The 26,103-nt window shown below is 45.7% G+C and overlaps 1 protein-coding gene across 1 annotated transcript in view; it reads right to left on the reverse strand.

The window, feature by feature from the left end:
• Window positions 1–7,282: 7,282 nt before the first annotated feature.
• qvr (glycosylphosphatidylinositol-anchored protein quiver) overlaps window positions 7,283–26,103 on the reverse strand; it is a 47,870-nt gene continuing 29,049 nt past the window's right edge. The window contains exons 2-4 of the mRNA XM_050178838.3: window positions 25,054–25,104; window positions 22,206–22,346; window positions 7,283–8,040 (exon numbers count right to left, since the gene is read on the reverse strand). Of these exons, the coding sequence (XP_050034795.1) occupies window positions 7,748–8,040; window positions 22,206–22,346; window positions 25,054–25,104 (485 nt within the window). The 3' untranslated portion in view covers window positions 7,283–7,747. The remainder of the gene's footprint in view (window positions 8,041–22,205; window positions 22,347–25,053; window positions 25,105–26,103) is intronic.

Genomic DNA, 26,103 nt, shown 5'->3' on the forward strand with positions numbered 1-26,103 from the left:
GGAGCCCTGTCGGCTGCGATGATGCTCAGCGTTCTGGTCGCCATGTCAGGCCAGTAACCGTAAGTTTGACAGACTCGGGAGCATATTTGCGCAAGCCACAAAACGTGCATTGTTAAAAGGGCCGATGAGACTGCGCTAGATGCAGCGAAATTCACGTATGCTTTTGTTGCCACAAAGTGCCCTATAGGTCGTTAGACCAGAGGCGGATCATTGGGATGCCATGTGATATTGATACTCAGTTTGGTTCGTAACGGTTTTGGACTTCTAAGCAGCAATTTAATTCAACGTGTCCAATTTAGCGGTGGTATGGCTACCTAAAAGAAGGACAAAGCTAGGTAACGTAGGAACAAGCAACGTGAAGTGGTCACGTGCAAACGGGGTTTCAATTTCAATTTCGTGTCCGTCGACAGAGACAAGCCGATCGATCTGCGAGCCCTATGGCGTCTCTGTCGTCAAGTCGATCGGTGCCCAGACGCGGAAGATCGGCAAGAGTTTGTTCTCGAGCAACTCGTCGATATGGTTTCATAGACTGGGAGGACGCGTCATATTGCTCGCACGGGATCTGTCCATGCTATAGGGAAAGGCATTTCGGTCGAAACCAAACAAGTTCGGCCTTTGCAGAGGACATCCACCCGCTGCTGTCTCCCATCCGAGACAGTGCAGTAACATGCGTGTCTGCGTCAGCTAACATTGCGCCCAATGCGAAGTTGTGTATGTGTGCACACCAGGAACGCATTTCATTGGTGCGATGGCATGGCTATGTTACATGGTACGGTTCACGGCGTGCTTTTTCTTCTCCCATACGAAAGCGAGCTGTATTTCGGGACCCTAGCATCTGCACAGAAACGTACAGATGGAGCCTCGTCAACGAAACGCATTTGACTTGAGCAGAGTTTGTACTATGTGAACATTACTCAATCGTTGAGGAGGGTTACGTGTTTGCCCGGTAACGGTGCTACCGCTCTGGTGGGAACATGTTGCCCGCGTTCCAGAGAAACACGAAAACAACAACAAAAACAATAAGAACAATGCAAATGTGAAAATGCGGTAGTAACGATTGAAATGGAGCAGAGTCAACGCATACAGCCACGGACGAAAGAAAGTCGCCTCTCTAGAAGTGACTTCGGGGAGGGTAGGCAAGGGTGGAGACGAAAGTGAAGCGGTGAAGCCGCGCATGACCACGACGACGATGCGGACGCCGCGACGACTGCACTCGATGCAGCTGAAACGAGTGAAGTGGTGACTATGGTTAGTATAACCTCGCTGAAGAAAGAAACAAACAAAACAAAACAAATGTATGTACAAATGTGTATAGTATCGTCGACCTTGATTTCTTTACAGGAGAATGAGAACACCCTACGAGTACGCTACCTGATTGACTATAAGGCATGGCCATAGCACCCTAATGTATGTACACATCCGAAGAAGAATGAAAACAAAGCAAACGACCTCCTCTGTATGTATGACAGGCAACTGCATAATAACAATTAACTTGCCGCCCACCCTTTTACAGAGCGCTGCACACGGCGCGTTCTATATCCAATGAAGCCCCTAGCATGCCGGCTGGTGACCGCGTAGGCTAAGAGGCTTTCCTGTGTGTGTACATATGTACACGCTGTACATATGCACAGTGTGCGTCGCTGATTTGATACCACTGTCGCCGATGGAAAAGCTGTATGCAATCCAGAAGTGCTTTCAGAACACTCCAATTTCGCCGCATTGTCAAATTCTGCAGTGACGGCATTTTAAGCCAACCAGAGAGGCCGTATCAGCCCTCTGGGCCAATCAGACCTGACAAGATGGCGAATTGGACAAACATGGCGGAATTCGACAATGTCCGGGTTAGCACGGCAGCACACAAGTGCCAATGCCTAAGCATCAGTCCGCCGTTTTATTCGGAAACGAACTATATCGTCGGACGCGAACACGAATGTTCGATTAGGTGGCACTGCGTTAAGACGTTTAACTGTGAGCGTTTTCCCCCCCTTCTTCTTGTACGAAAAAGATGGATGTAACCTCGATTCTGCTTGTTTGCAAGAGATAAAGCGTCCAACGCGAACGCGACTGCTCCAGCAGATTCTGCGTCTACTGCAGTCACCACGCTGTCTTGACACGTGGACCTCACGTTTTCGCCTTTTTCTTATTGCTTCTGAAGGAAATAGCCTCCGAAATTTGGTGTCACAGAAATATTATGTTTCATATGTCATAGTCATTTCACAGAGTGCAAGAGTGGGGATGGTATTTATGCCGACACGTCTGCTATTATCGCGACTACCACACAGCGAGACCGCCATTTAAAGTGTGCAGTCGTTCTCAAAAGTAAGAAGATACTTTGCATGTAACGAATGAAGCAAGAGGCGCCTGTCGATAGACTTTGCTACCAGTCGCTTCTTTCCAGCGAAACAACGTTAACATCACTGTGTTTTGTTTCTTTATTTCTTTTACGGCAATGTTTACTTCTTAGTCAACAACACCTTTCTCTTTAACTAAACATCGAAGCTCTCGTGCGGCAATGCTCCGTACGACGCCCTACTTTTGTCTGTGTACTTTTTAGGGCTAGCTCATTGACACTGATGAAGTCGCCAATGTCGATGTTAAATCCTTAAATTTGCAGCAGTAAACTTGCAAGTCAAATTATTCTTATTTTTGGCATGGTTCTAATCGAATGGAAAAAGACACGGGCTGTACAGAAAGCGATAACGGTCGAGGCATCAAAAGTCAGCGTATTGCGCGAAATTAATGGGCAGTTCGTGCGTCCGTATTGATTTTTGCATAAGACACTGGAATGTAGTCATTCCGTAGCTTGCATTTTCACCAGACTTAGACTCCAACGGTGCTATATTTGACAATGCCTTATCGCGTAGCTGCTGCGAAAGAAGGCCTTTTAATATCTTGCATATCACTGTGAATGACAGTGGCTCGCGAACGCCGGCCGTATTCAATTCTTAGACGACTTGAACTTCGGCATGATGTTCTCTTCGGACTTATTTTGTAGTCCTGAACGAGCTGCTCTGATATGTATTTGGTCGCAGAGTAACACTGCTTTCCTACAGGTAAACTTCTTTCCATCTTCGCTACGTCGGCTTGTCAAGGACCTTAATATCTTGAAGAGATGAGTACTTGGCCTACGCCTCAAAATACATGAAGTGATAGAATGGGTATTACGTTGAAATACTGAGCGTAGCGTGGAAAAGTAGATAATTCGTCTAATTGCTGACGTAATGTGCGCCCTTCTGACTGCGTATTCACTGTTCGTGGGGCCAAACCATTTTGCGTTTAAAGAATCACGCAAATGGCCAGTCTGAGCAGGTATTTTTTTATATATTTTCTTCTTTTGTGAGCGTCTGTAAGCTTTAAATTGCCTTCGCGTCTAAAAAGGCAAATCAGCACTCTCCGAGCGCACCAACCATAAATGTGTTTTCTCTCCGCAAATATTCTTAATAGACAAACTGGAGTGCGATAATATTTGCTATAGCGTGAGCGGAATGTCTCTTCGTTAACACCAAGTTGTCACCTCATAAAGCTGTCACCAAGCCCACGGGTCAAGGCTCTGTGCACGTTTATTTATCTGGGAAGCCGAAATCCACGGGATCGCCTTTCGATTGGCTACGCGAATAGCTCTCGCACTATCATATTGCACAACCACAGATGAAGATTACAAACCCATACGACTCTGGCTAAAACTTTTGATATCACACGCATTTCCTCACTCTCATCAGAATGCCGTCGAAAAGGAGCACCAAGCTTTTCTATCCTGAGCAATTTCCTACACCTACCTTATATTTTATAACTTTCGTACGATGCCTACCTTTTGTACAACTCTGTCTTTCGGGGGAGGCAGTTAGACATATGCGTAGCAAGCTTTTATGAAGCCTAGCACTCGTACAGCTTCGACTATTCACTGCAAGAGCGCAGTAATACGGAAGTTGAGCGTAAATAGTAAAGTATACCCGGGCGCATATGTTACTAAAGCTTTTGCTAAAGAATGGCAAGAACACCAATGTCTAGTAACAATCAGTGAGGCAAAACTTGAAGAAAAATAATTACACGATAAAACTAGGCTATACGCTGGTTCAAGGTCGCTGCCTCCGTGAACATATCATTTATTTTTACACATGGGAACCATACCGGGAAACTCGAAAACCGTCTTGATCTCTTGCAAGAGGTAACAATTAACGCGATAACATTGTTTCTGTGGGCATATTGCCCAGCCTGGGAGCCTTTCCATTGCTGATGTGCCCAACAATGCGACGTGTAAGAATACTGCTGTCACTCAAATCGCCTCACGCGATACGAATCCTGCTCATTGCTAAAGCCAGAAAAACTATTGCGCGCCACACTGCCGTTTCGTAACAACCTCATTTCTTTTTATATATATATAGCACACGACGTGCGACAATCGAGACTGCGGTGAGCGCGAAGTGAACAGCCGACATATCGAACAGCATCGCCGTGATGAACCGCAGACTATGGCAAGGCCTTCACGATCCCTTGGAATATAATGGTATTTATAGACGAGCAACCTACACGACCGACGCCACTTAGGCGCACGCAACTCATCACTTACACTCTTCACAAGTGATACTGGACCGCCAAACGCCGCCGTCGCGCTAAGCTATGCGAGAGCCGTTTCTGCCAAGTGAGTTCGTTCTAACCTCGCGAAGCCTTGACGCCAAGCTTCAAGGGATTCACGGACGATAGTCCATTGAGTCCTACAATGATATTCCCACAACAAGCACGGGCTGGAAACACCTCCCCGCTTCCAACGTTTCTGTCGGCGATGCCAACGCATTCAGATGAAACCTTTATTAACGAATTTGTTTATCTGCGCTGCTCTGCAAAAGTTAACATTGTTTTCCGTACTATCCACTTCTCCCTGTAATACATCGGTCCGGAAACAATATAGATCGAATGAAATGAATGCTAGGAAAGTTTAACATAGTACCAACAAGGTTTCTGCAATGGTTTTTCTTTTCTTGCTTGATTGCCCGGTATTATACAGAGAATCCAGATTAAAAATTTTGCTTAAGTTGTGTTTTATCACCCGCAGTTTTCACACAACAGATGAAGATGGGGTAGGGTGTTTACTTCTTGAACAATTTTCTGCTGAATTTATGCTGATTTTCCATCACCTTCTATGGAACTTCCTTAAAGGTATCTGCGGAACGTGGAGGGGCCATCATCGCTAATGGTCAGACAGCGCTCCATACAGATTACATATTGACAGCGATCCTCTGGCAAGACATCGGACGCCGTTCCGTATTTCCTGTAAAACAAGGATTCAGGCCACTTCAGCATCGACTGGCTGACTGAATGAGCTATGCCGCGAAACGCGAAGGGCCCACAAAACGAACAGAATGCCGACGAGGCCAATTACGATGACGACTACAATAAAGTGGCCGGTCCACTTAACCGGTGCCTCGGGGTAAATATGGACGTACTCTTTGATGAGGACATCAGCACAACAAACTCACTTCGCGTAAATTCATTTTTCCGACGGAGGCGCGGGTGGCGGTACAGCACAAGGCGGGGGCCAGATGAGTATCAGGGCCAGGTAGCGGTATAGTTTTATCGGTAAGTTGGCCTGCGTTTAAATAGCGTATCCTGCAGCATCTGTCGTAACTTCATCTGTGACGGCGCTATCTGAAGTATAGATTTCATTTGTGGCGCGCCCTGGTGGCATTTCCTGGAATGAATAAGCCGCGCGATGTGGGCTAACATGTACAACGAGGCCCCCACCCTCTTACGGGTATAGCCAGATACAACCTATTGGTTACAACGCTACATTTTTCAAGTTAGTTGAAATTCCGAACTAGAGCAGGGTATGGCGTTTAAAAGGTATATAACATGGCCCAGCAAGGAGTATTGAGAGCAGCGGTCCATTTCTCTATTCCAAGCTTAGAGAAAAAAAAGGTATCTTGGTATTTGAGAGCGTGTTCTAGCGGCGCTGGCAACGTGTTTCCTAGGTGGTACAGCTTGTTTCAGCGGTAACCACAAGCTTATTTCTATATAAAAAAAGAAAAAAGTAATTTTGCATGCTGTCACGATTGCAATTAGCTGACGTAATTTAACATCACTCTGTTTTTTTTTCTTCTTTTCTCCCCTTTTTGATCTCAGAATAGGTATTGTTAAATGAACAGCTATTCCGGAAATTTGTAAAAGCAAACACGAAAGATAAGTTTAGGATGGCTATACAAGACAAAAAACATTGTCGATTAGCTAGTCCGCGTGAATATATTACTGCTGTATTTCAACTTTATCTTCACGTGTTTTTTTTAACCATTGGTACGCGATTAATTCATCTATGTACCTTTTAGATATAGCCAGCTACATCAAAGAAACATTCTTTCTGTGTGTGTTCTCGTACATTATCGAACGGAGTTCCCGCAAGAAAACGACTATCATTCGCATCCTACAGCCAAGATATATATATATATATATATATATATATATATATATATATATATATATATATATATATATATATATATATATATATATATATATATATATATATATATATATATATATATATATCGGCGACTTTTCCGACGATCACGTGACAGGAAACGAAGGAACTAATTCCACTTATAAAGGTCAATCATGAATCTATACTGTCATAACATATAATCTAAATTTGGGGAAAACTTTGAAATCATTCCGTTACTGACTGGAGCGGTGGACCTAGGTCGTACACCAATTCAGAAACAAGCCTTAAATCACTCTCCGCTTATTATAATCGATAAAACTGAAAATTATCCGCAAGAGTAGTCACTTGTGTTGCATCCCGAATAAACATCGAAATATACAAGAGCGTAACGGTGTATCACGCTTAGACTTACTCGCATCACATCAGCGGGCATGCCGCAGAAGGAAGTGTCACTGTTTGATAAACATGGCAGCACCATATAGTTTTTGTCCCCTTTTTGTAAATCCACAAAATAATGCCTGAGGGTATGACAGCGGCATCCTTTTTACGTTTCTGCGGAGATGCTAGAAAATACTTGTCGCACTGCTCTACGCATTTGCTTCTCGTGGCGTATACAAACCACGGGGCTTTATTTTATTTCTTTTTTTTTTCAGTGCGAAAAATCGCTAATCATTTCCCCGCAGTTCGCGACGACGAAGGACAGGAAACTTTTTTTTTTTTTAGAATTTCGCGTGCACGTCTCAATGAGCCCTCGATGTGGGAAACACTGTTACGCTCTTCAAAGTAGCAAAGTATCAATCAGCAAATCTCATCTGGTTCAGACATTTCCGAGCGAAAAGTAAGAACAGGAGAAAGATTACAACGCTCCGAGTTTGATCAGCTACCTCGCCGCTCCAAGGCTCTCGGCGAAAACACCTCGCATTGGATAAGTTAGAACGACATCTGGTACTTGTCGCAACGCATATCTGACTGGACGTAGTCGGCTTGAAGTTGCTGCCGTCGCGCCTGCGCACGTGGCCGTAGCCACGTGGCCAGGCTGGTGCTCAGGTGACACACACCAAGGCCGCGCTGAACCTGCAGACCGGGGCCCGAAGTTTCACCGTGCCAGCCCTCAAGTCAGCGCATGCCTAAACATGTGCGTACACACTGGCGCGAGGCTGTCCCAGGCGTCTACAACAATAGTGGACGGTGCAAGCCACCTCTGTCACTCTCACTCTCTCTCTCATACTCGACTCCGCGCTGGTACGGCGGTGGTGGTGGTGGTGGTTGTGGCCGGTTATCACCTCGTGCAGCGAGGACCAGTCGACACAGCGAGGCCTAGGAAGTCCTCAGCCTCGCAGGGACCTCCGCGGTCGACGTGGAAGGTGAGACGAAGGGCGGCGGTGCGGCAGACGTCATCAGCCTCTGCACGGCCGCCAGCAACAGCAGCAGCAGCAGCAGCACGAGTGAGGATGCCGCCCTGTTGGTGGGCGTCGGGGCCGAGTTGCAGGCGTCACTCTCACAGAAACACATGTGGCCGCCGCCGCCGGATTCGTACATGCACACGTGGTCCACTAGAAACATGTTGATCTGCAGCCGCTCGGTGCACGTCCGCCGCACCTCCTGGTCGACTGCGGGTGAGGCAACAGAAAACAGCGTCAAGGAGTGTTAGGGAACCGTTGGCCGTCAGGGCCCGTATTCGCGAGAATTCTCTTGTTAGGATAACAATCAAGCGCCAAGAGGTAATCGTGAGGAAATCACAAACCGTTACACCAGAAAGCTGCATTGTAGTTTTCAGGTGATGCTTAATAGATACACACCCACCTACCACTCGATTATGTACATAACGCACTAAATTATCAGTGTGTGGAACTGAGAGAGATTCATTTTCTTCACTATTTTTCAGACTGCCTGTGTTGACGCGACTCGAACAGCAGAGCCACCCCAAGATCACCTAGCGGCAGCCTGCCGCAGATATTTGACTCTCTTCACTGAGGTAGGGTCTCACAGGAAATGGGTCTGCAATGTGGCAACCAAACAGTAAAGCTGACCTGTGGCCGCGAGAGTGCGGCAAATAAATTGATAACAAAGCAGAAGTGTCACATCTTCAGAAGTATTGCATATACTATGTGCCTATTTGGTCTGATGTAATGCTATACGTAAAGTGCATGTTGCAGTTCTTTCGTGGAGATGCATGCCCATGTTCCTTGACTTTTTGTATACACGCTATCTTGCTTCACACCGGTTGCTATATTGCATAACAAGTACTAACTACATAATAACTGTCAGATGCAAGCTTAATTCCGGTGCCATCATGTGCTGCCCGTTACCAGAAAGGTTTGATTCTCAAAGGCGTTGATCAGAAGTGATCCTCTGACTCGAAGTCATAGTATTAGGTGTGAGCGCGTATAATAAGGTTAATGCAGAACACGTCGACATGCCTAATAGGCATTAAGGTCGATGTCTAAAAGCAGCGCATTACACTGAGTGGCCATCAGCTACATTTAGGATGTCTAACAGCCCGCATTCCTACAACTTGCTTGCATCCCACCATTGCGACAAGCGCGCTTACCCACTACCACCATGACCACCACCACCATGACCACCAACGGGCACGCCCGTAACACACCATTCCCATCACCCAGTCTGTCCACTACATCATTTCACTATGACGCTGGGCGCCTGGTTCCACTATGTCCACTATGTGCCGTTTCCCAATAGAGCAAGTACTATTTCTTTGGACTCCAGGCTCAAATGCCCAAATGTGGAGCACACCCCAATAACAAGCACACTTTCTAGCGATGTCCAGCGATGCAACACGCGAAAGGATAGCATATCAATAAGGTACCCCCACCCGTGCACCCTAACTCTGGGGAAGAGTGGATCGCTTCCCAGCGAGGTGCCAAAGCACTGGCTCATAAAACCTTTGGCCAACTTCATAGAAGAATTTATCTATGAAAATGGAGAAAGAGTCAATGCACGGACATTGGGGCTACTAATGGACGTTTATTCTTGCTCTGTCTTTTGCACGTAGTGCCGTTTGTGATTGCCCCTCGCCACGGCGAGGTGTCTTGTCATCCCGCCGGTCGCTGTATCATTGACGGGTGCCCGAACTTACGCGAGAGAAATTTTTATGAATACAGGCCCAGATTTTCTCCTGAGGTATCCTTCTTTTGCGCGAGGTAGCACATATTTGGCAAGCCTTGTGCAGAGGAGAAAATTCATTAAAGAAAAGGCAAAGAGGTCGGCCTGGGCTTGTAAGATCTGGCCTGCTACTCCGCACAGGGAAAAAAGGAAAAGGGAAAAGAAAAGAACGATGAATGATGATAAAGAGGACAGGAGGAAGGGATGCGTATACACGATAACCACGTAAGAAAGTGGTTTCCCCAAAGTCTAGGAGCAACCACGGCGGGTTGTCGAAACCTCAGCAGTCATGGAGGCATTACGGAATCAGGGTGTAGACGAGCCGTATGTAAAAATACTGAAATATATCTATAGCGGCTCCACAGCCACCGTAGTCCTCCATAAAAAAAGCAACAAAATGCCAATAAAGAAAGGCGTCAGGCAGGTAGATACAATTTCTCCAATGCTATTCACAACGTGTTTACAGGAGGTATTCAGAGACCTGGATTGGGAAGAATTGGGGATAAAAGTTAATGGAGAATACCTTAGGAACTTGCGATTCGCTGATGATATTGCCTTGCTTAGTAACTCAGGGGACCAATTGCAATGTATGCTCACTGACCTGGAGAGGCGAAGCAGGTCTAAAAATTAATCTGCAGAAAACTAAAGTAATGTTTAGCAGTCTCGGAAGAGAAGAGCAGCTTACGATAGGTAGCGAGGCACTAGAAGTGGTAAGGGAATACATCTACTTAGGACAGGTAGTGACCGCAGATCCGAATCATGAGACTGAAATAATCAGAATAATAAGAAAGGGCTGGGGCGCGTTTGGTGGGCATTCTCAGATCATGAACAGCAGGCTGCCATTATCCCTCAAGAGGAAAGTGTATAACAGATGTGTCTTACCAGTACTCACGTACGGGGCAGAAACCTGGAGGCTTACGAAAAGGGTTCTACTTAAATTGAGCACGACGCCACGGGCTATGGAAAGAAGAATGATAGGTGTAACGTTAAGGGATAAGAAAAGAGCAGATTGGGTGAGAGAACAAACGCGAGTTAATGATATCTTAGTTGAAATCAAGCAAAAGAAATAGGCATGGGCAGGACATGTAATAAGGAGGGAAGATAATCGATGGTCATTAAGGGTTACGGACTGGATTCCAAGGGAAGGGAAGCGTAGTAGGGGACGGCAGAAAGTTAGGTGGGCGGATGAGATAAAGAAGTTTGCAGGGACAACATGGTCACAATTAGTACATGACCGGGGTAGTTGGAGAAGTATGGGAGAGGCCTTTGCCCTGCAGTGGGCGTAACCAGGCTGATGATGATGACTGTATACAGAACACATACAGTAACCCTAGGTTAGAAAGCCCCACATCGCAGGCCAACAGCCTACCTTTTGTGCCCTTGACACATACGCTAGCTCACGGCCTGTTATGCAGTTTTAGCAATAAGCCTCGAATATACTTTCTTGTGTATATTTATTGATAACTGTTATAACAGCGTTACACTGGCACTTTCGATAGCGATCGAGCTCGACGGGATGGAACTTTCTTCTTTTTCTGTCCTGATTGGCTCCTTCGCACACGCACGCAGAAGGGAGCCAATGGGGCTCGCAAATTTCGATCGTGTTATGTCTAAACGCTCTTTGCAAGCGCGTGCGTGACATGGGTGTACGCTGTGCTTCGATGCTCTAGTGCCATTAGCGTGTCATTCGTGACGCGTAATGTATAATTGCGGTTCGAATTTAACGCCAAGGATCATCATCATCAGCAGTATCAGCAGCCTATTTTATGTCCACTGCAGGACGAAGGCCTCTCCCTGCGATATCCAATTACCCCTGTCCTGCGCTAACCGATTACAACTAGCGCCCGCGAATTTCCTAATTTCATCGACCTACCTAGTCTTCTGCCGGCCTCGACTGCGCTTCCCTTCTCTTGGTACCCATTCGGTAACTCCAATGGTCCAACGGTTATATAACCTGCGCATTACATGACCCGCCCAGGTAATTTTTTTCTCTTAATATCAATTGAAATATCGGCTATACCCGTTTGCTTTCTGATCCAAACCACTCTCTTTCTGTCTCTTAACGTTATGCCTATAGCATTCTTCGTTCCATCGCGCTTTGCGATGGTACGTCAAGAATGTCAAGGCGAAAATATAATACAGTGTGTTCATTGACGAAACTTTCCTTACGTAAGTGGCTTCGGTGAATGGCCATCGTCGCGACTTTCTTCTTGTTGGTATGCTGATGGCTCTCATGAGTGACTATAGACAATGAGGAAACGGTCTTACAAAATAGAAGCTTTATGATTACGAGCCAGGAAGCTAACCGGTGATACCTCTATAAAAAGGAAACTCTGCTCCAAGAAGGAAACAGCAGGAAGTTCGCAGTTTGCTCAAGCCTCTCGCGTCTTCCCCTTCTTTCCTTCTTTTTTTTTTCGATGTCAAATTTATTTCAACATTCCGGCGCCAGCATCCGCGCCACTCTCAAGTGCTGCAGCGACGGAGGAGATGGAGCGTCCCTGTACACCACAGGCTTCAGAGCCAAGTCGTTGTGACGTCAGCTTTATTCTGGGTTCTCCAGCACGTCGAGGTTAACAGAGAGGCGCTGCTCAAAGAAACGTTTTTGTCCCTTGCCCATGATACACAAACCGTAGCACTAAAATAAGAACAGGCTGCCGCTTTGAGCCAGAGTTTTGGACTGGGGCGCCTCGATGAAAAGTGGTGAGTAAGAAGTGGCGCAGACCGCGGGGCTACAGCACGTGGACTCGACCGAGGCTCACCGACATACACCGCGAGACTCGCACCCGCGTCCTAATAGGCCTGGTAGTGCTGACTGCCGGAATAAGTGCAGTAGTGGAGGCAGGCTCCTCGAACGCGGAGCTCACTCGACACGCGTCCTCCCTCTTCGAGGAGCTAAGTGCAGCTGACGGTAGTCCGGAGAAAACCCCCATCAGTCACATTTTTTTTTTTGTCGTTCTTAGTTCTTTAGTTCTATAAATAATTTATCTTATATTTCGGTTACCCCATTATGGGCTAGTGAATACGTGCCACAGGTTTAGTGGCCGTTCTTGGTCCATCCTCCAGATGAGTATGGGCCACTGTGACACAATGGGTATAGAATGCTTAAATGTATTTATATATGTGGTCCTGCTTCAGTGTACATACACTTCTCATCAAAATTCTTCCCTCAACGGGCATCACACACCGCCTTCGACCTCGTAACATCGCTGCATCGACGTTTCACATTGGGCGTCCGCTTGATTTGTTGTTCGCATTTCGGCATAGCTTGTGAACGGTGTAGTCCGCAAACATAGATATTGCACGCCAGTAATGTTATGACCTGTGCGGTGCCCATAAATATAAAAAAAAATGTGTGAAATTAACGCAGCAGTACGCATCGCATTCAGTCGTACAGAATTTAATTAACCTTGTCAATAAAGCTTAGCATCCCATATATTTCACCATACGCGCTGAATCTGCGTAACATTTTGTAGTAGTTTTATTGTTTTGTTTACGGTCGTCGTCATTATATACAGCGAGCAGGTTTCAGTATCATCTAACTTTCTTTTTTTAGCTGTCTAGTCGGTTAACCACTGTCTCGTGCACTGTGGCGCAGTGTGCCGACGGCTGTGAATCCCTGTATTGACCTTCAGTAAGGAAGGCGAGGGTCTCGCGGGAGACACGAGATTCTCGCGAGTCGAGTGCGCTCGCAAGTCCATATAATCGAGGATTGAAGGCAAAGACGTGTGTGTCGTGACCGCTTTTGGTCCTGCGGCAGCGACGTCGAAGACTTCCTTTATCTGCTTCTCGAGCGCTCCAGAGAGAGGGATATAAGGAAGGCACGGATGTTAACCAGCCCGTCTCTACCCTCTCTCTTCCCTTCTGTCTCTTTCCCTTCTCCCTTACACCGACGCAGGGTAGCCAACCAGACTCGAGTGCTCCAAACACGCTATAGTACGCGTACGTATATGCGTAGACGGCTGCTAGAACAAGAACTTCACGTACAGGTGATCCTTATCGATCTTTCTCACACTTTCTTTCACTCGCGAAACAGCAGGGACCATGGCCATCGAAAGGAGCACAGCTGACAGCGTTGAGCAAAACTGTAACGTTAATTTGAGAACACGCGGACATACTTCGCATGTACTTATATGCGCCGATCTGGGGTGTTTTGCACTGCACAATGTCGTACGCCGTTTGCGAAAGTGATTTGTGACACGGGTCGTAAGAATGTGTGTGTAGAACAGCCCACTTTCACCGTTTCTGTATTTGTATGCCCGTATTACCTCATATGGGCGTCATTCCCATGTGTGTGTACGTTTTGTCCTATACTGAAGATTATTTGCACTTATAATAGCGTATTATCTATCTGTACACTTTCTCATCTGTGCGCCATGAACATCTCCGACCACATCGCAAACTCATGCACGCTGTTATCAACCTAATGTTAATGACATCTGCACTTTTCATTCTAGCGCATGTTTTTATTTTCAGGACTGTGTTTAAATTTTGAGTACGTTCTTTTTTTTTCCTTTTCTCTGTACATACTTGAATGATACCGATGTGTTTTTTCATGATTTTGAGTACTTTACTTTATGCATGATTTACCTTTAGTAGGACGGTTACTTACACATGTGTTATTTTTTATCCATTGTGAAATTGTTCACAAGCTTCCGTGTAATCTGGTGAAATTGCCGAGGCTCCTGTACTTTCTCTTTCCTTTACTGATGACAACCATTTTACAATAATTAATGTGCCCATGAGCCGAGACTGCCCAGTCATTCACACAAGCCGCAAGGCTTATACGCACTGAAGTTTACCAGTCTATATTTATTTGCGCCGAAATAAACATTATATTCTATTCTATACTATTCCATTGTACACCTTTCATGAGTTTGCATGACACGTGCTGCACCTTGTTATCGTTCTTTTTTTACACATATATCGCTATAGGCTCCTGTATGTCTCTGACTATATGCACACCTCATTTACTATCCTTACCTCTTTGCCTGACTGATTTTCTTAACCTGCGACGTTTCTCTCTTTACGTGATTACTTCTTTTTATCATTGATACGTGAAAAGAAGTAGCCGTATTTGCTACATTACAAAGTGCGAAATGTGAATTGACTTGCGAAGACGTTTTCGCGCGCTTATACTATCCGGTTCTGAACTAACAAACCTTTCTTATGTGTTGTAGAGCGTTTACTGATTGACCGGCGTTCGGACGACCGCCACTTATAACAGCGAGTGGCGTGGTAACGAGACGAGCCAATCGCAGACGGCGCTTGAGCAAGAGTAGTTTTTGCGACTTAGAATCCCGGTTCACGCCTCCTTCTCAACTTCCTGCCCTCCCCCTTCCGTCACACCCAGTGTAGTGTAGCAAATCAATATGTTGTTGTTGTTGTTGTTGTTGTTGTTGTTGTTGTTGTTGTTGTTGGCCTCCCAGACATTTAAAAATTATGGGGTTTTTACGTGCCAAAACTCCGATCTGGTTATGATGCACGCGGTAGTGGGGGGGGGCTCCGGAAACTTGGACCACCTGGGGTTCTTTAACGTGCACCTATATCCAAGTACACGGGTGTTTACGCGCTCGGCCCCCATCGCAATGCGACCACCGTGGCCGGGATTCGATCCCGCGATCGACCTCGTGTTTAGCAGCCCAACACCATAGCCACTGAGCAACCACGGCGGGTTCCCAGACATTTCTTTTTTTCTGTCATCTCCATGCGAGGCACACGATGTCCGAGAAGCACCGAGATGCCGATCGTAGGGACGCACGATGCGGAAGGCGTAGGCTCATCGCGACCAGCGAGCACTAACTTCTCGCCTGGCTTTACACGCGCACGCCGTTTAGACGCAGTGCCAACTTCGCCGCCAGCGCTCGCTCGCGCGTGGGTTCGGGCCACACACAAACACAGACGTACACGCGAGCGCACTTCCCGTTGAGCGAAGGTGTTTGTTTTTAGCCCGCGCGGCGCCTAAATGCGGCTGAGCCAGGGCCAAAGTCGCAGTGCGAGACGCGCGCCCTATTTTTATATGTCGCGCGCCGAGCTTGGGGTGACGGGCGGCGACGCAGTCCGGACCGCGAGGTATCGCCCGGAAAGCGCACCTGGCGTTTTGTTGCCATTTTCTAGTCGAGCAGGTTGTATTCCTCTTGAGTGCGTGGTTTTACTCCGGACAGAGTGAACGTTACCGAAGGCTGGCCCCTATGGTCGAGAGCTCTGTGGAAGCCATACGCGTTTCTGTCAGGTCTTGTCCAGTGCGCGCTGGGCGAGCAAAACGAGCCGTATGAGTTCTTCCTGTACTTCGGATGATGTAGTGAGCTAGTCCCGAATGGATTGAGGGTGGATGGTTGGTGTAGTGTTGAGAGGCACTGTGGTTGGGCTTTTTGTACATATGTGTACGCGTACAGTAACAACGGTGTAGGCCAGGAGCTCTATATGATGAGTCGTTCAGTGGTGAAAGGTGCTAATAGGGAATGAGTTCGCGCGCCCAGGAGGAGGATGGCAACCACGGGGCTCTTGCAGCTATAGGGTCCGAGACTAAATGGGTTGGAGCTTGCGTCTTCTATTTCTTTATTTCTTTAATTATTTTGGATAGGTTATGATGTGGAACACCATAATGCAGCCTGGTTGAGCGCAAAACATTAATTTGGTATCGTCACAGTTTCGTAATAACAGAACTTCTTTTCTTTTTCAGTTGTACTTGGGTATATATACAGATAGAGCGAGTAAATATTAACTGTAGTTGGACTTTCTATACATATGCTAATTTGCAGTCCCCATCAAACATGTAAATTCTTTCTCAAGACCTTCAGTAAGTCTGTCATTGAAGATGAAATAAAGCTTGCTGATCTACAGATGGCTAATTCACAAAGAGAAAGAACGAATACGCAGAGACTTGCAAGTCTGCATGGACACACACTTGTCCCTTGATTAACTGTGCAACTAAAGGGCGCGCGAGTCCATCCGAGCTCGCTTTCTATGGTGGCTTCTCTGGTTCTGGATAAAAGCATTCAATCAGCGCGCATTTAACGTAGCGCTAAACTTCATCTACCTTAATAACTTCCCCATGAGGATCCTCTTCCATTGAGCACAGCATATGAGGCCATTTTGATGTCCCAAACCAGCTCAGCACACACCTAGCAACTCTCTCGTTCTTTCAGGTGATGACTTGTATAAGGTAATCGCGACGCGCCTCGTAAGCTGCCCATACGCGCGTCCGTATAGCTCGCTTAGGTCTCGGCATTCGTGAGAGCTAGCTTCTCTGTAAACAGAATCTTTGTGAGGTGAAGCCTGCTTCAGTGGTTTGTTTTGTTCTGCATTCTGTGTGTGCGTGCGTGTGTGTCTTGGGGGAAGGGGGTTGCGTGTTCAAACAACTCCTGTTTCCACAGAGCCAGGCTTTCTCTCTCTACCCGGTCCCTTAAAGCACGGGAGGCATCACCGCCTTCTCGGAGCATTAATTAACTGTAAGCCACTTATAGAGACATCTGCATGTCCCAGAAGTATCGTCGGTAATGTCCTCATTACGCGACTGTTTCAGGGACCAGCGGGCTGCGTTGCCTAAGACACCGCCTCGCACGGTAGAGCCGATCGTATACAGTGAATGTATAAAACGGCGGTGTGGTGCAGCGGACGCTTATGCGCCAAGGGAGCGGGGTCATTTCCGAGTTAACTAATGCCCGCACGCGTTCTGCTCGACCCCGAAGAGCAGCGGTTCGGCATAACAAGCGCCTACCGGCGGGACTAAACGCGTGGCTGATTCGCGTGCGCGCTCGCGTGCTTCTTTCGGAGCCGAGCACGTCGGGACAGTCCGGCAGGGAGCGCTGCTGGTCACGCCTGGACGCCGCACGCACCGCACCGCTACGCGCCTCGATTACCACGGCGCCAAAGGGTCAGAGGCGTGGTCGCTCTTGCTAAACTCAAACCGCAAAGAGATGCTGCAGAGATATGGGCCCAGAAACGGGGCGCGCACCACGCTTACAGCGCTGTAGCGCTGGCGGCATCTGGCTCTCGAATACGGCACGGCAGGAGCCGCAACGTACGCGATGGCTTATGCTATAGTACGAGATTGCGGTGGGCCATACAGCTACTGCGCGTTCTTCCTCGCAGTGAGCTCAAGGAGTTACCAAGCGTGTCAAGTGTAAGGCCACTTGCCCGACAACTCTCGGCACGTGCGCGCCGTAGGCTGGCGACCGCCCCTGCGCACGACCTAAATGCAATGCTATATATATACACAATGTGGAATATGCGTGAACAGGTGCATCGGCGCAAATTTCTGTGAAGAAATCTGGACATGAAACTCCGCGCTGGTGACTCGAGGAGAAAAGAAAGCTTCGCGAAACAGGAGGCAGAATCGAACAACTACGAACTGCGTGATTCGTTGCGGCACCAGAGCCGAACAGGCCCACTAGAGAGGAATTTGTACGTATAGCCAGTCCCTACAGTCGGTCCCCGTCGTCACACCTCATAACCCTATTTCTCACCCCTTCCCTAGGTGCTACAGGGAGACAGAAATATGAAGGGTAGAGACAGGAAGCTTAGCCAGAGTGATTATTATTATTATTATTATTATTATTATTATTATTATTATTATTATTATTATTATTATTATTATTATTATTATTATTATTATTATTATCCCCTATGAGACGGGGAAGTGACAAATAGTCACCTAGCCTGTTCAAGTGTAAATGTCCGGTTGGCTGCCCTCTATTGAGAGCTCCATTAGGACGAAGGGTAAAAGGTGGCAAAACTGAGAAAGGAAACAAAGGCAGGAAAGAAGTAAATCTACGCAGTGTTGCAGGAAAGAGGGTGCAACTCCTTGCCTTACCTTGTCTTAAAGGTGTACAGACAGAAAAATCTTGTCTCGTGTTTATTGATTTGTTGGATAGCCGTTGACGCAGTAATTATTCCTCGGAGCCTCGATCCCCCGAAAGCGCAAAAATGATTCCGTTACCTCCTAATGACAAGTTCAAAACGCACGCCAACTTCAGCACGGCTTCGGACAGGAAAAAGAAGACTGATCACGCCGTCGAAACCTAATACGCACGCACGCACGCAAACAAACAAACAAACAAACAAACAAACACACACACGCAAACACACGCACACACACACGCACACACACACTATGGCCGTACGACCACAAGCACAGTCCATTCAGCTCTCAACAAGACAAGAGGGGAGAGCGTGTCCCTCTACGTTTCCAAGACAAGTGCACATTTGGAAAAACCAATTTGGCAGCTTACGGCCACACGGTCATTGTATGGCCTCCAACCAGTGCACTGGGTCAACGCGTCCTAGACAAGATCCTGGACGTCCTAGATAAGACACATCCTAGACAAGAGGTGTTGTGTTTAGCAGACAGGCGGGTTCTCAAGGCGTTTGTGAAACCACGTGACCGCCGCCTTCGCTTTCAGTGACGTGGATTAATCTCCGTTTTTGTGTCTGAAACCGCGCTGAGCTTGACGTACGTTTTGAATGGGTCGTATAAAAGGCGCTGCAATTAATTATCTGTGGCGTGCTCTCGGGGATTTGAGGCTTCGTACCGTGAGATCTAAGTGATATCGGTTCATGTTTGCCGGTGAGCGCGTAGCACTATGCTTGTTAATTTAATTCGTACGCGAATGTTTACTGCAAACTATACGGCCTATAAAACTAGGAATCTTACTTCCTGTAGTTGTTTAACGCTTTGCTATCGCTGTCAATGCTTCGCCATTCGGGCGAAACTGTGACATTTTGTACAGTGAGATTGACATTGAGTTTTCTTTTTTCGCCTCATCAGTGCGTCAGTACAGAACATAACGTACTTAAATGCTGAGGATAGCGGGAAGAAGCTGCATTTTAGCAGCTTGAGTAGCCCCGCCCCTCCCTGTTCATTGTGTGTTGATATGTTCATGATATGCTAACATTGTTCATGTTATATTGTACGTTGTGCTTCACATTCGTTATGAAGCATTGATATTGGATCAATTTTCGCTGCTTACGATATTCTGCGTTTTCAGTATGTGTTGTGCTTGTGAAATTTTAAGCTTTCCTTCTTTCTCTATAGTGACATTTTGTGCTCTGAGCATTCGTCGTGTTTATACCGTCTTAAAATGTGTTTCTTTTGCGTTTGTGATAGTCTGTCCCTTGTAATATATTTTTCTTTCTCACGTAGAAATCAGTAGCCAGCCCTATCTCTTGGTGCCAACATCTCCTTTTTAGTCATGTCAATAAAAATAATTAAGAACGCATTACAAGAGTCCCTTTTCTACTTACCGCCGTGTAATGTTCTCGCCCCCCCCCCCCTCATGCTTCTTGGGCATTGTTTCCCTCACAAGAATCCTACGTCATTCCCAGGGAAAGTGTTAAAATGAAGCATCGTGCAGAAAACAACACGCGTGGTTCGCTATGTGCATTGCGCGTTTGACGATTGATTGATTGATTGATTGATTGATTGAAAACTTTATTGTTCCACCGAGCTGGGGTGCCCGCCTCTTATCCTACACGTAGGTTAAGAGGCGAATCAATATCAGCGTCATGTAAGTGAGGCTCACTGGTAAAGAGAATGTCAAAATAGCATTCCGAGACGTATTACATCCAAGCTTTGACTCGAAGGCGTCCTCTATAATATTTATTTATTTATTTATTTATTTATTTATTTATTTATTTATTTATTTATCATAAATTAAGTGTCAAAGGCATTGCGGAGGGTAGTTCTTATGAAAAACAGACGAGAGTCAATGAAATGTTCAATATGTTGCAGTACACATAGAAAACGCAGGTGACAAAGGAATGCTATCTAACGACTAATACTAGAGAACGTAAACTTGAAGCAAAATGACAAACAATTACGAAGTGATAAACATCGAGGACTGAGTACAAATAATAGCAGTCACGTATACATGTCAACCAATTCTTATCGCAGCAATGCCAGTATTCATTTTTCTTATTTTTTATTTAACCATACTGCAGGCCAATTCTTTGGCCCTAGCAGGAAGGGAATTGTCGGAACGAGAAACAGCAAATAACAGCAATAAACTCGAAAACGAGCAAAAGGGGCAAAAGTAACAACGCTAACACAATGGAGAAGCAATTTTCAACAACAAGAAAAAAGAACCACAACAGACAGAACAGAACTAAAACCAGCAAAAAATAGGTACACTGATACGATTGCAGCTATCTATAGCTCACAAAAGAAACGTTCTAGTTCTGCTGAAAAGTCTTCGGCCTTGATAACACATTGCGGCAATTCATTCCACTCTTTCACTGTTCTAAGGAAAAAAACTATTTCTAGAAATTAGTTTTCGCAAAAATATGCCTCAGTGAATGTTCCGCTGCGTGCCTTATTTTCGTATAGCAGCACGTTGAGCATAACTTGGTTCAGATAGTATGAAGTTGCTTCCATTCTTAGATCGACCTAACATTTCACACCATGCATTTTTTTTAATATGAAGGCGATACGTTGAAAGTGTGCTGGTCTGAATGCTAGTTAAGTGGTCCCTTTAAGAGTGTGCTACCCTGTACACAGAGTAAAGGGTGCCGTAGCTGTTATCTATGCAATGTCAACTAATTCTTATCATAACAACGACAGTATGAAGGTGGTTCCATTCTTAGATCGACCTAACGAACCTTCACGTCAAAGCTTTTTTTTTTAGTTTACGAAGCGGATACGTTCACAGTTCGTCGGTTCGAACGCTGGTTCCTTTAACAGTGTTCCATACACTGCACACAGCGCGAAATGTGTGTGTGTGTGTGTGACACATAGATAGATAGATAGATAGATAGATAGATAGATAGATAGATAGATAGATAGATAGATAGATAGATAGATAGATAGATAGATAGATAGATAGATAGATAGATAGATAGATAGATAGATAGATAGATAGATAGATAGATAGATAGATAGATAGATAGATAGATAGATAGATAGATAGATAGATAGATAGATAGATAGATAGATAGATAGATAGATAGATAGATAGATAGATAGATAGATAGATAGATAGATAGATAGATAGATAGATAGATAGATAGATAGATAGATAGATAGATAGATAGATAGATAGATAGATAGATAGATAGATAGATAGATAGATAGATAGATAGATAGATAGATAGATAGATAGATAGATAGATAGATAGATAGATAGATAGATAGATAGATAGATAGATAGATAGATAGATAGATAGATAGATAGATAGATAGATAGATAGATAGATAGATAGATAGATAGATAGATAGATAGATAGATAGATAGATAGATAGATAGATAGATAGATAGATAGATAGATAGATAGATAGATAGATAGATAGATAGATAGATAGATAGATAGATAGATAGATAGATAGATAGATAGATAGATAGATAGATAGATAGATAGATAGATAGATAGATAGATAGATAGATAGATAGATAGATAGATAGATAGATAGATAGATAGATAGATAGATAGATAGATAGATAGATAGATAGATAGATAGATAGATAGATAGATAGATAGATAGATAGATAGATAGATAGATAGATAGATAGATAGATAGATAGATAGATAGATAGATAGATAGATAGATAGATAGATAGATAGATAGATAGATAGATAGATAGATAGATAGATAGATAGATAGATAGATAGATAGATAGATAGATAGATAGATAGATAGATAGACGGTGATCGTACGTACGCTTTCCGTGCCTCTTGACGATCTTGACGCAGCATCCCTGGCACTCCCTCAGCGTGGGCAGGCTCTCCTCGCTGTGGTTGAACGGGTCTCGGCAGCGGGGCTCCTGTTCCGAGTTGCAGTCGTAGCACAGGATGCGAGAGTCTGCGCACCGCATCGAAACGACCTTTACGTACGCGACGCTACACACGAGAGGCTACGCGGGTTAGCAGCCAAGCTGCACGATCGGCATGCTGCTCCGAACCTGCGTAACGAACAATGAACGGGATAACGAAAGAAAAGGGCACGCGCGCATGCGCATGAAACAAGCACGCGCGCTAAGCGCGCTATCACGATAGCAGTGGATAATTCTACGAAGCCTCAATAAAGACCTGCGTGAAGCAAGTACGCCGGAAGTGCTTCTACGTTAGTTAAGAGAAAGCATATACCTCATAACCCTAATATCGAATAATTAGTTTATTTCAGAAGCTCGTATGATCGCGCCGAATTTGTTGCACTTAGGTTTATGGGATATATGGAAAGGAGGCAGCGCAAGAAAAAAAAAATGAAAACACGGATGGAGATGAGACGATAAGGACGAGTGCCGAGACATGCTCGTCCTCGTCGTTTCGTTTCCGTCCGCCTCTTTCTCTTTTTTCTTTTTTTTCTTTCTTTTTGCGCTCCGCCTTTTCAAATATGCACCAACACGTCCAATTCGCCGCTTCAATCAATTGTATGGGACATATCTGCTCTCGTAAATTTCAGTGTTTTGGTTTGAAGCGGTTTTCATTTGGCTCCTGAGTTGACAAATAAATCATTGTCGTATGATACGTCAGTTATGTGATGTTCAATTCTCTTACACATTCAAAAAAAGTTCGTTAAATATAGCAACGACATATGTAGCCTTGAATTAACTCCATCTTTAAAAAATGAACGAAAGAAAAACGGGCGCATTTATCCTTGAAGATGGAAAAATAACGGTACAGTTCAAAATTTACCAGTGAAATTCGGCATTTACGTTTTAGGATCAATTAGCGAGTTTTCAAAACACTGATTACGCGATCGTAGTCGTTTAGTTTATGGGGAGCTTTTTGCCGTCGATACCATTCAACAATTAAATTTTGGCACGCGTATAAAGAAAACTATCATTAGTCAACAACTTCCGTCCATTATTTTTAATGAAGATGACTTGCTGCACACATGTTATATGATAGTGCACTGCGATAAACCAACAACGAGGATTTCAATCACTGTGCTGCCGCATCTTGCAAAACATTTTGGAGCATGGTACGTAATACGTGAAGCCAGGCATCACCATATAGTTTATATAGAAAGCACGTTAAACGTGCACGAGGACATTTAGATCCATTATCTGCCTGCGGTTTGTTTGGTGAGCGCATTTACACGCATTCACACCCCCAGCTAGACAGTGTCTTCAAACTGAGTTCCATCAGAAGCGGACGATATTCGTAACCGTGACAGAAACTGTAACACACTCTGCGTTTTTCTTGCATTAGGTATGTTTAACCTGTCTTGAGACGCGAACGAGTAAGAACCAAACGTGCAACCTGTAATCGTTATAGAAAGTCACGTTCGATCTTCGTACCGCCGCCCTGCACACGAGAGAAAGAGGTGGACCTCCGCCAGCTGCAAACGCGCGCTTTTCTAAACCTTCACAAACTGCATAGCTTCAATCCGGACCTATATAAAGACTCCTGTCACGGGTGCGGCAGCCCGCCGACGACCTTCCATGTCGCATGGCCATACTCTGCTCCCCTATTTCCTTTTCTACCCCCTCTCCTATACCCCACCTCACTACCCAGGAGCTGTGGGATCACACCCTCCATTGCGGACCTCCCCATGTTCGCCGCGTCATGATCCACCGGGCCGGTGAGACAACTGCCATCGTCTTCCGAGCACCGGACTAGGGCAACACGATGACTAGGGGCCCCTCTAACTCTCTTTCCCATCCCTCTCTGTGAACAATAATAATAAGGTATCTCGCTCTCTCTCTTATGTACGTAAGCGTTCAACACCGTTAGTGTGCCCCATGCTCCGCCACTGGGTTTCGAGTTCGCAGCATGCTCACAAATCGGTAGCGCGGCTATTGCTCACCATACTCTGAAACAATCACGCATGCATACGAGGTGTTCTTAGCTTGTATCACGTTCAGGTTTCTGTTTATGCTGGCGAAGCATCTCTTATTCATACTTATTAGTGGCTCATTTTTTCTTCTGGATAATTTTGTGATATCGTGAATATTTTCGGATCATCTGTCCTGTCATGAGGGTAGTGAAGCGTTACATTGAAGGGCGTGGATATCGAAAGCGCGCGACAGTTGTAAGGGCAAAAATGAAAAAAAATATTATGTGGCCTTCTTTTATAAAGCAAGCAACATGAAGGGAACGCGGCGCTGTATGTCCAGTGCTGTATCCATGAACCTCCACAGCAAACAAATCTCTGTTTTATTTTTATTTTTTTGTTCAGGTGATACGCAACAAAAATATGAAATCAACAATATCACTTACGTACACACCCTCCGCTAGACTGTCTAAGGCTATGTAGTTATGTACTTTCAAGTCTTAATAAGCTGCAACACACAAAACACTTCTTCTTCAGCAGCTTGGTGTCTCAATGCATGTCCCAGTTTCGTCACAATCACTGCTCTCGTCTAGTCCTCTGCGCGCATGTTACAGGCGCAACTCCTCCACGTCCGATCGCGGTCTCCCGACAAGAGCGGCAATCTGAGCGCTTTAGCCTGCTCACACATCCGTTCCACAGCCAGAGAATCAACGCAAAGAAAAGAAAGAAGAAGAGAAAGAAAAAGAATCAAAAAAGGAGAATGGAAAAGAGTAAGTTGTTGGACACTCACTCAGGCACTCTTCTTCGGCCAGGACGCAAGTAAACGTCGCGAAAAGCGAAGCTGAAACAGAGAAGCACACGAGTCAACACAGGGGCATCCTCGGGAGGGTCATCGAGGGACGCAGTGTCGGAGCAGCAAAGAACGAAACAGAAACAAAAGAAAGGAAGAAAAGAGTAAAAGGTAGGCACTAATAAGAGACGGAGCAAAAGTGCGGTGGTCTCCGCGCAAGCAGTCGAGCGAACAATCAACTCCGTGGCAGACCGCTCCTTCCCTCTCAACATCCTCGCCTCTCCTCCCAGCCCTAACTCCCCCCCCCCCCCCCCCCCCCCGCCGTCACCATTCTCTTCCTTTCGATGCTTGACCGGATTAATTCGAAATGAAGAGGGAGGGGAGAAGAAGAAGTGGGGCAGATAGCAGAGGGCAGGAAACGAACAATTAAGCTCGAATCTCCGTGCGCTTCGGGAGGCAGGCGCCAACTGCAGAGAAAGTTCAACAGCAGCGTTCGAGAGCTCCACTGCAACTTAATTAATTAGCCCCCGAAGCCTTTGGCCGCGCGGCTTCCGATCGGCTCTGCCGGAACCGCTTACCAAAAATTGCGCGCCGGTGTAGCGGTAATAAACCGTGAGAGGGAGAAGTCAGGGGGTATACGCACAACGAGGGTAAGGAAGAGAACTCAAAAGAATCCATGAAAATTTTACGCGTGAGAAAAGGAACACTCCTTAACTTCTTTCAGTCACAAATTATGACTCGGTGTTCTTAGAGCTTCCAACCTACGAAAATTAGTTGATTGCGAATATGTCATTTAAAGAACTGAAGTAGCTGTTACGAGTAGACGTGCTGGTGATTATGGAGCCGAGGACCTTCTGGTCCAAGTAAGGACGCCAATAGCAGCGATACAGAACAACACGTGCAACTTCTCGCTAGCATTGGTTGTGCAGCTCTTTAAACTATTGCCTTGCGTCATTCTCCGCACTCCAGCGACATGACACTGTTTTTGGTTAACAGAAGGTTGCGTTTACGTTCAGCGCTATGGTCAAGATCTTTATCTTGTCGTCACTA

This window comes from Dermacentor andersoni, chromosome 5 (genome assembly GCF_023375885.2).
Source record: "Dermacentor andersoni chromosome 5, qqDerAnde1_hic_scaffold, whole genome shotgun sequence".
Classification (NCBI taxonomy): Eukaryota; Metazoa; Arthropoda; class Arachnida; order Ixodida; family Ixodidae; genus Dermacentor; species Dermacentor andersoni.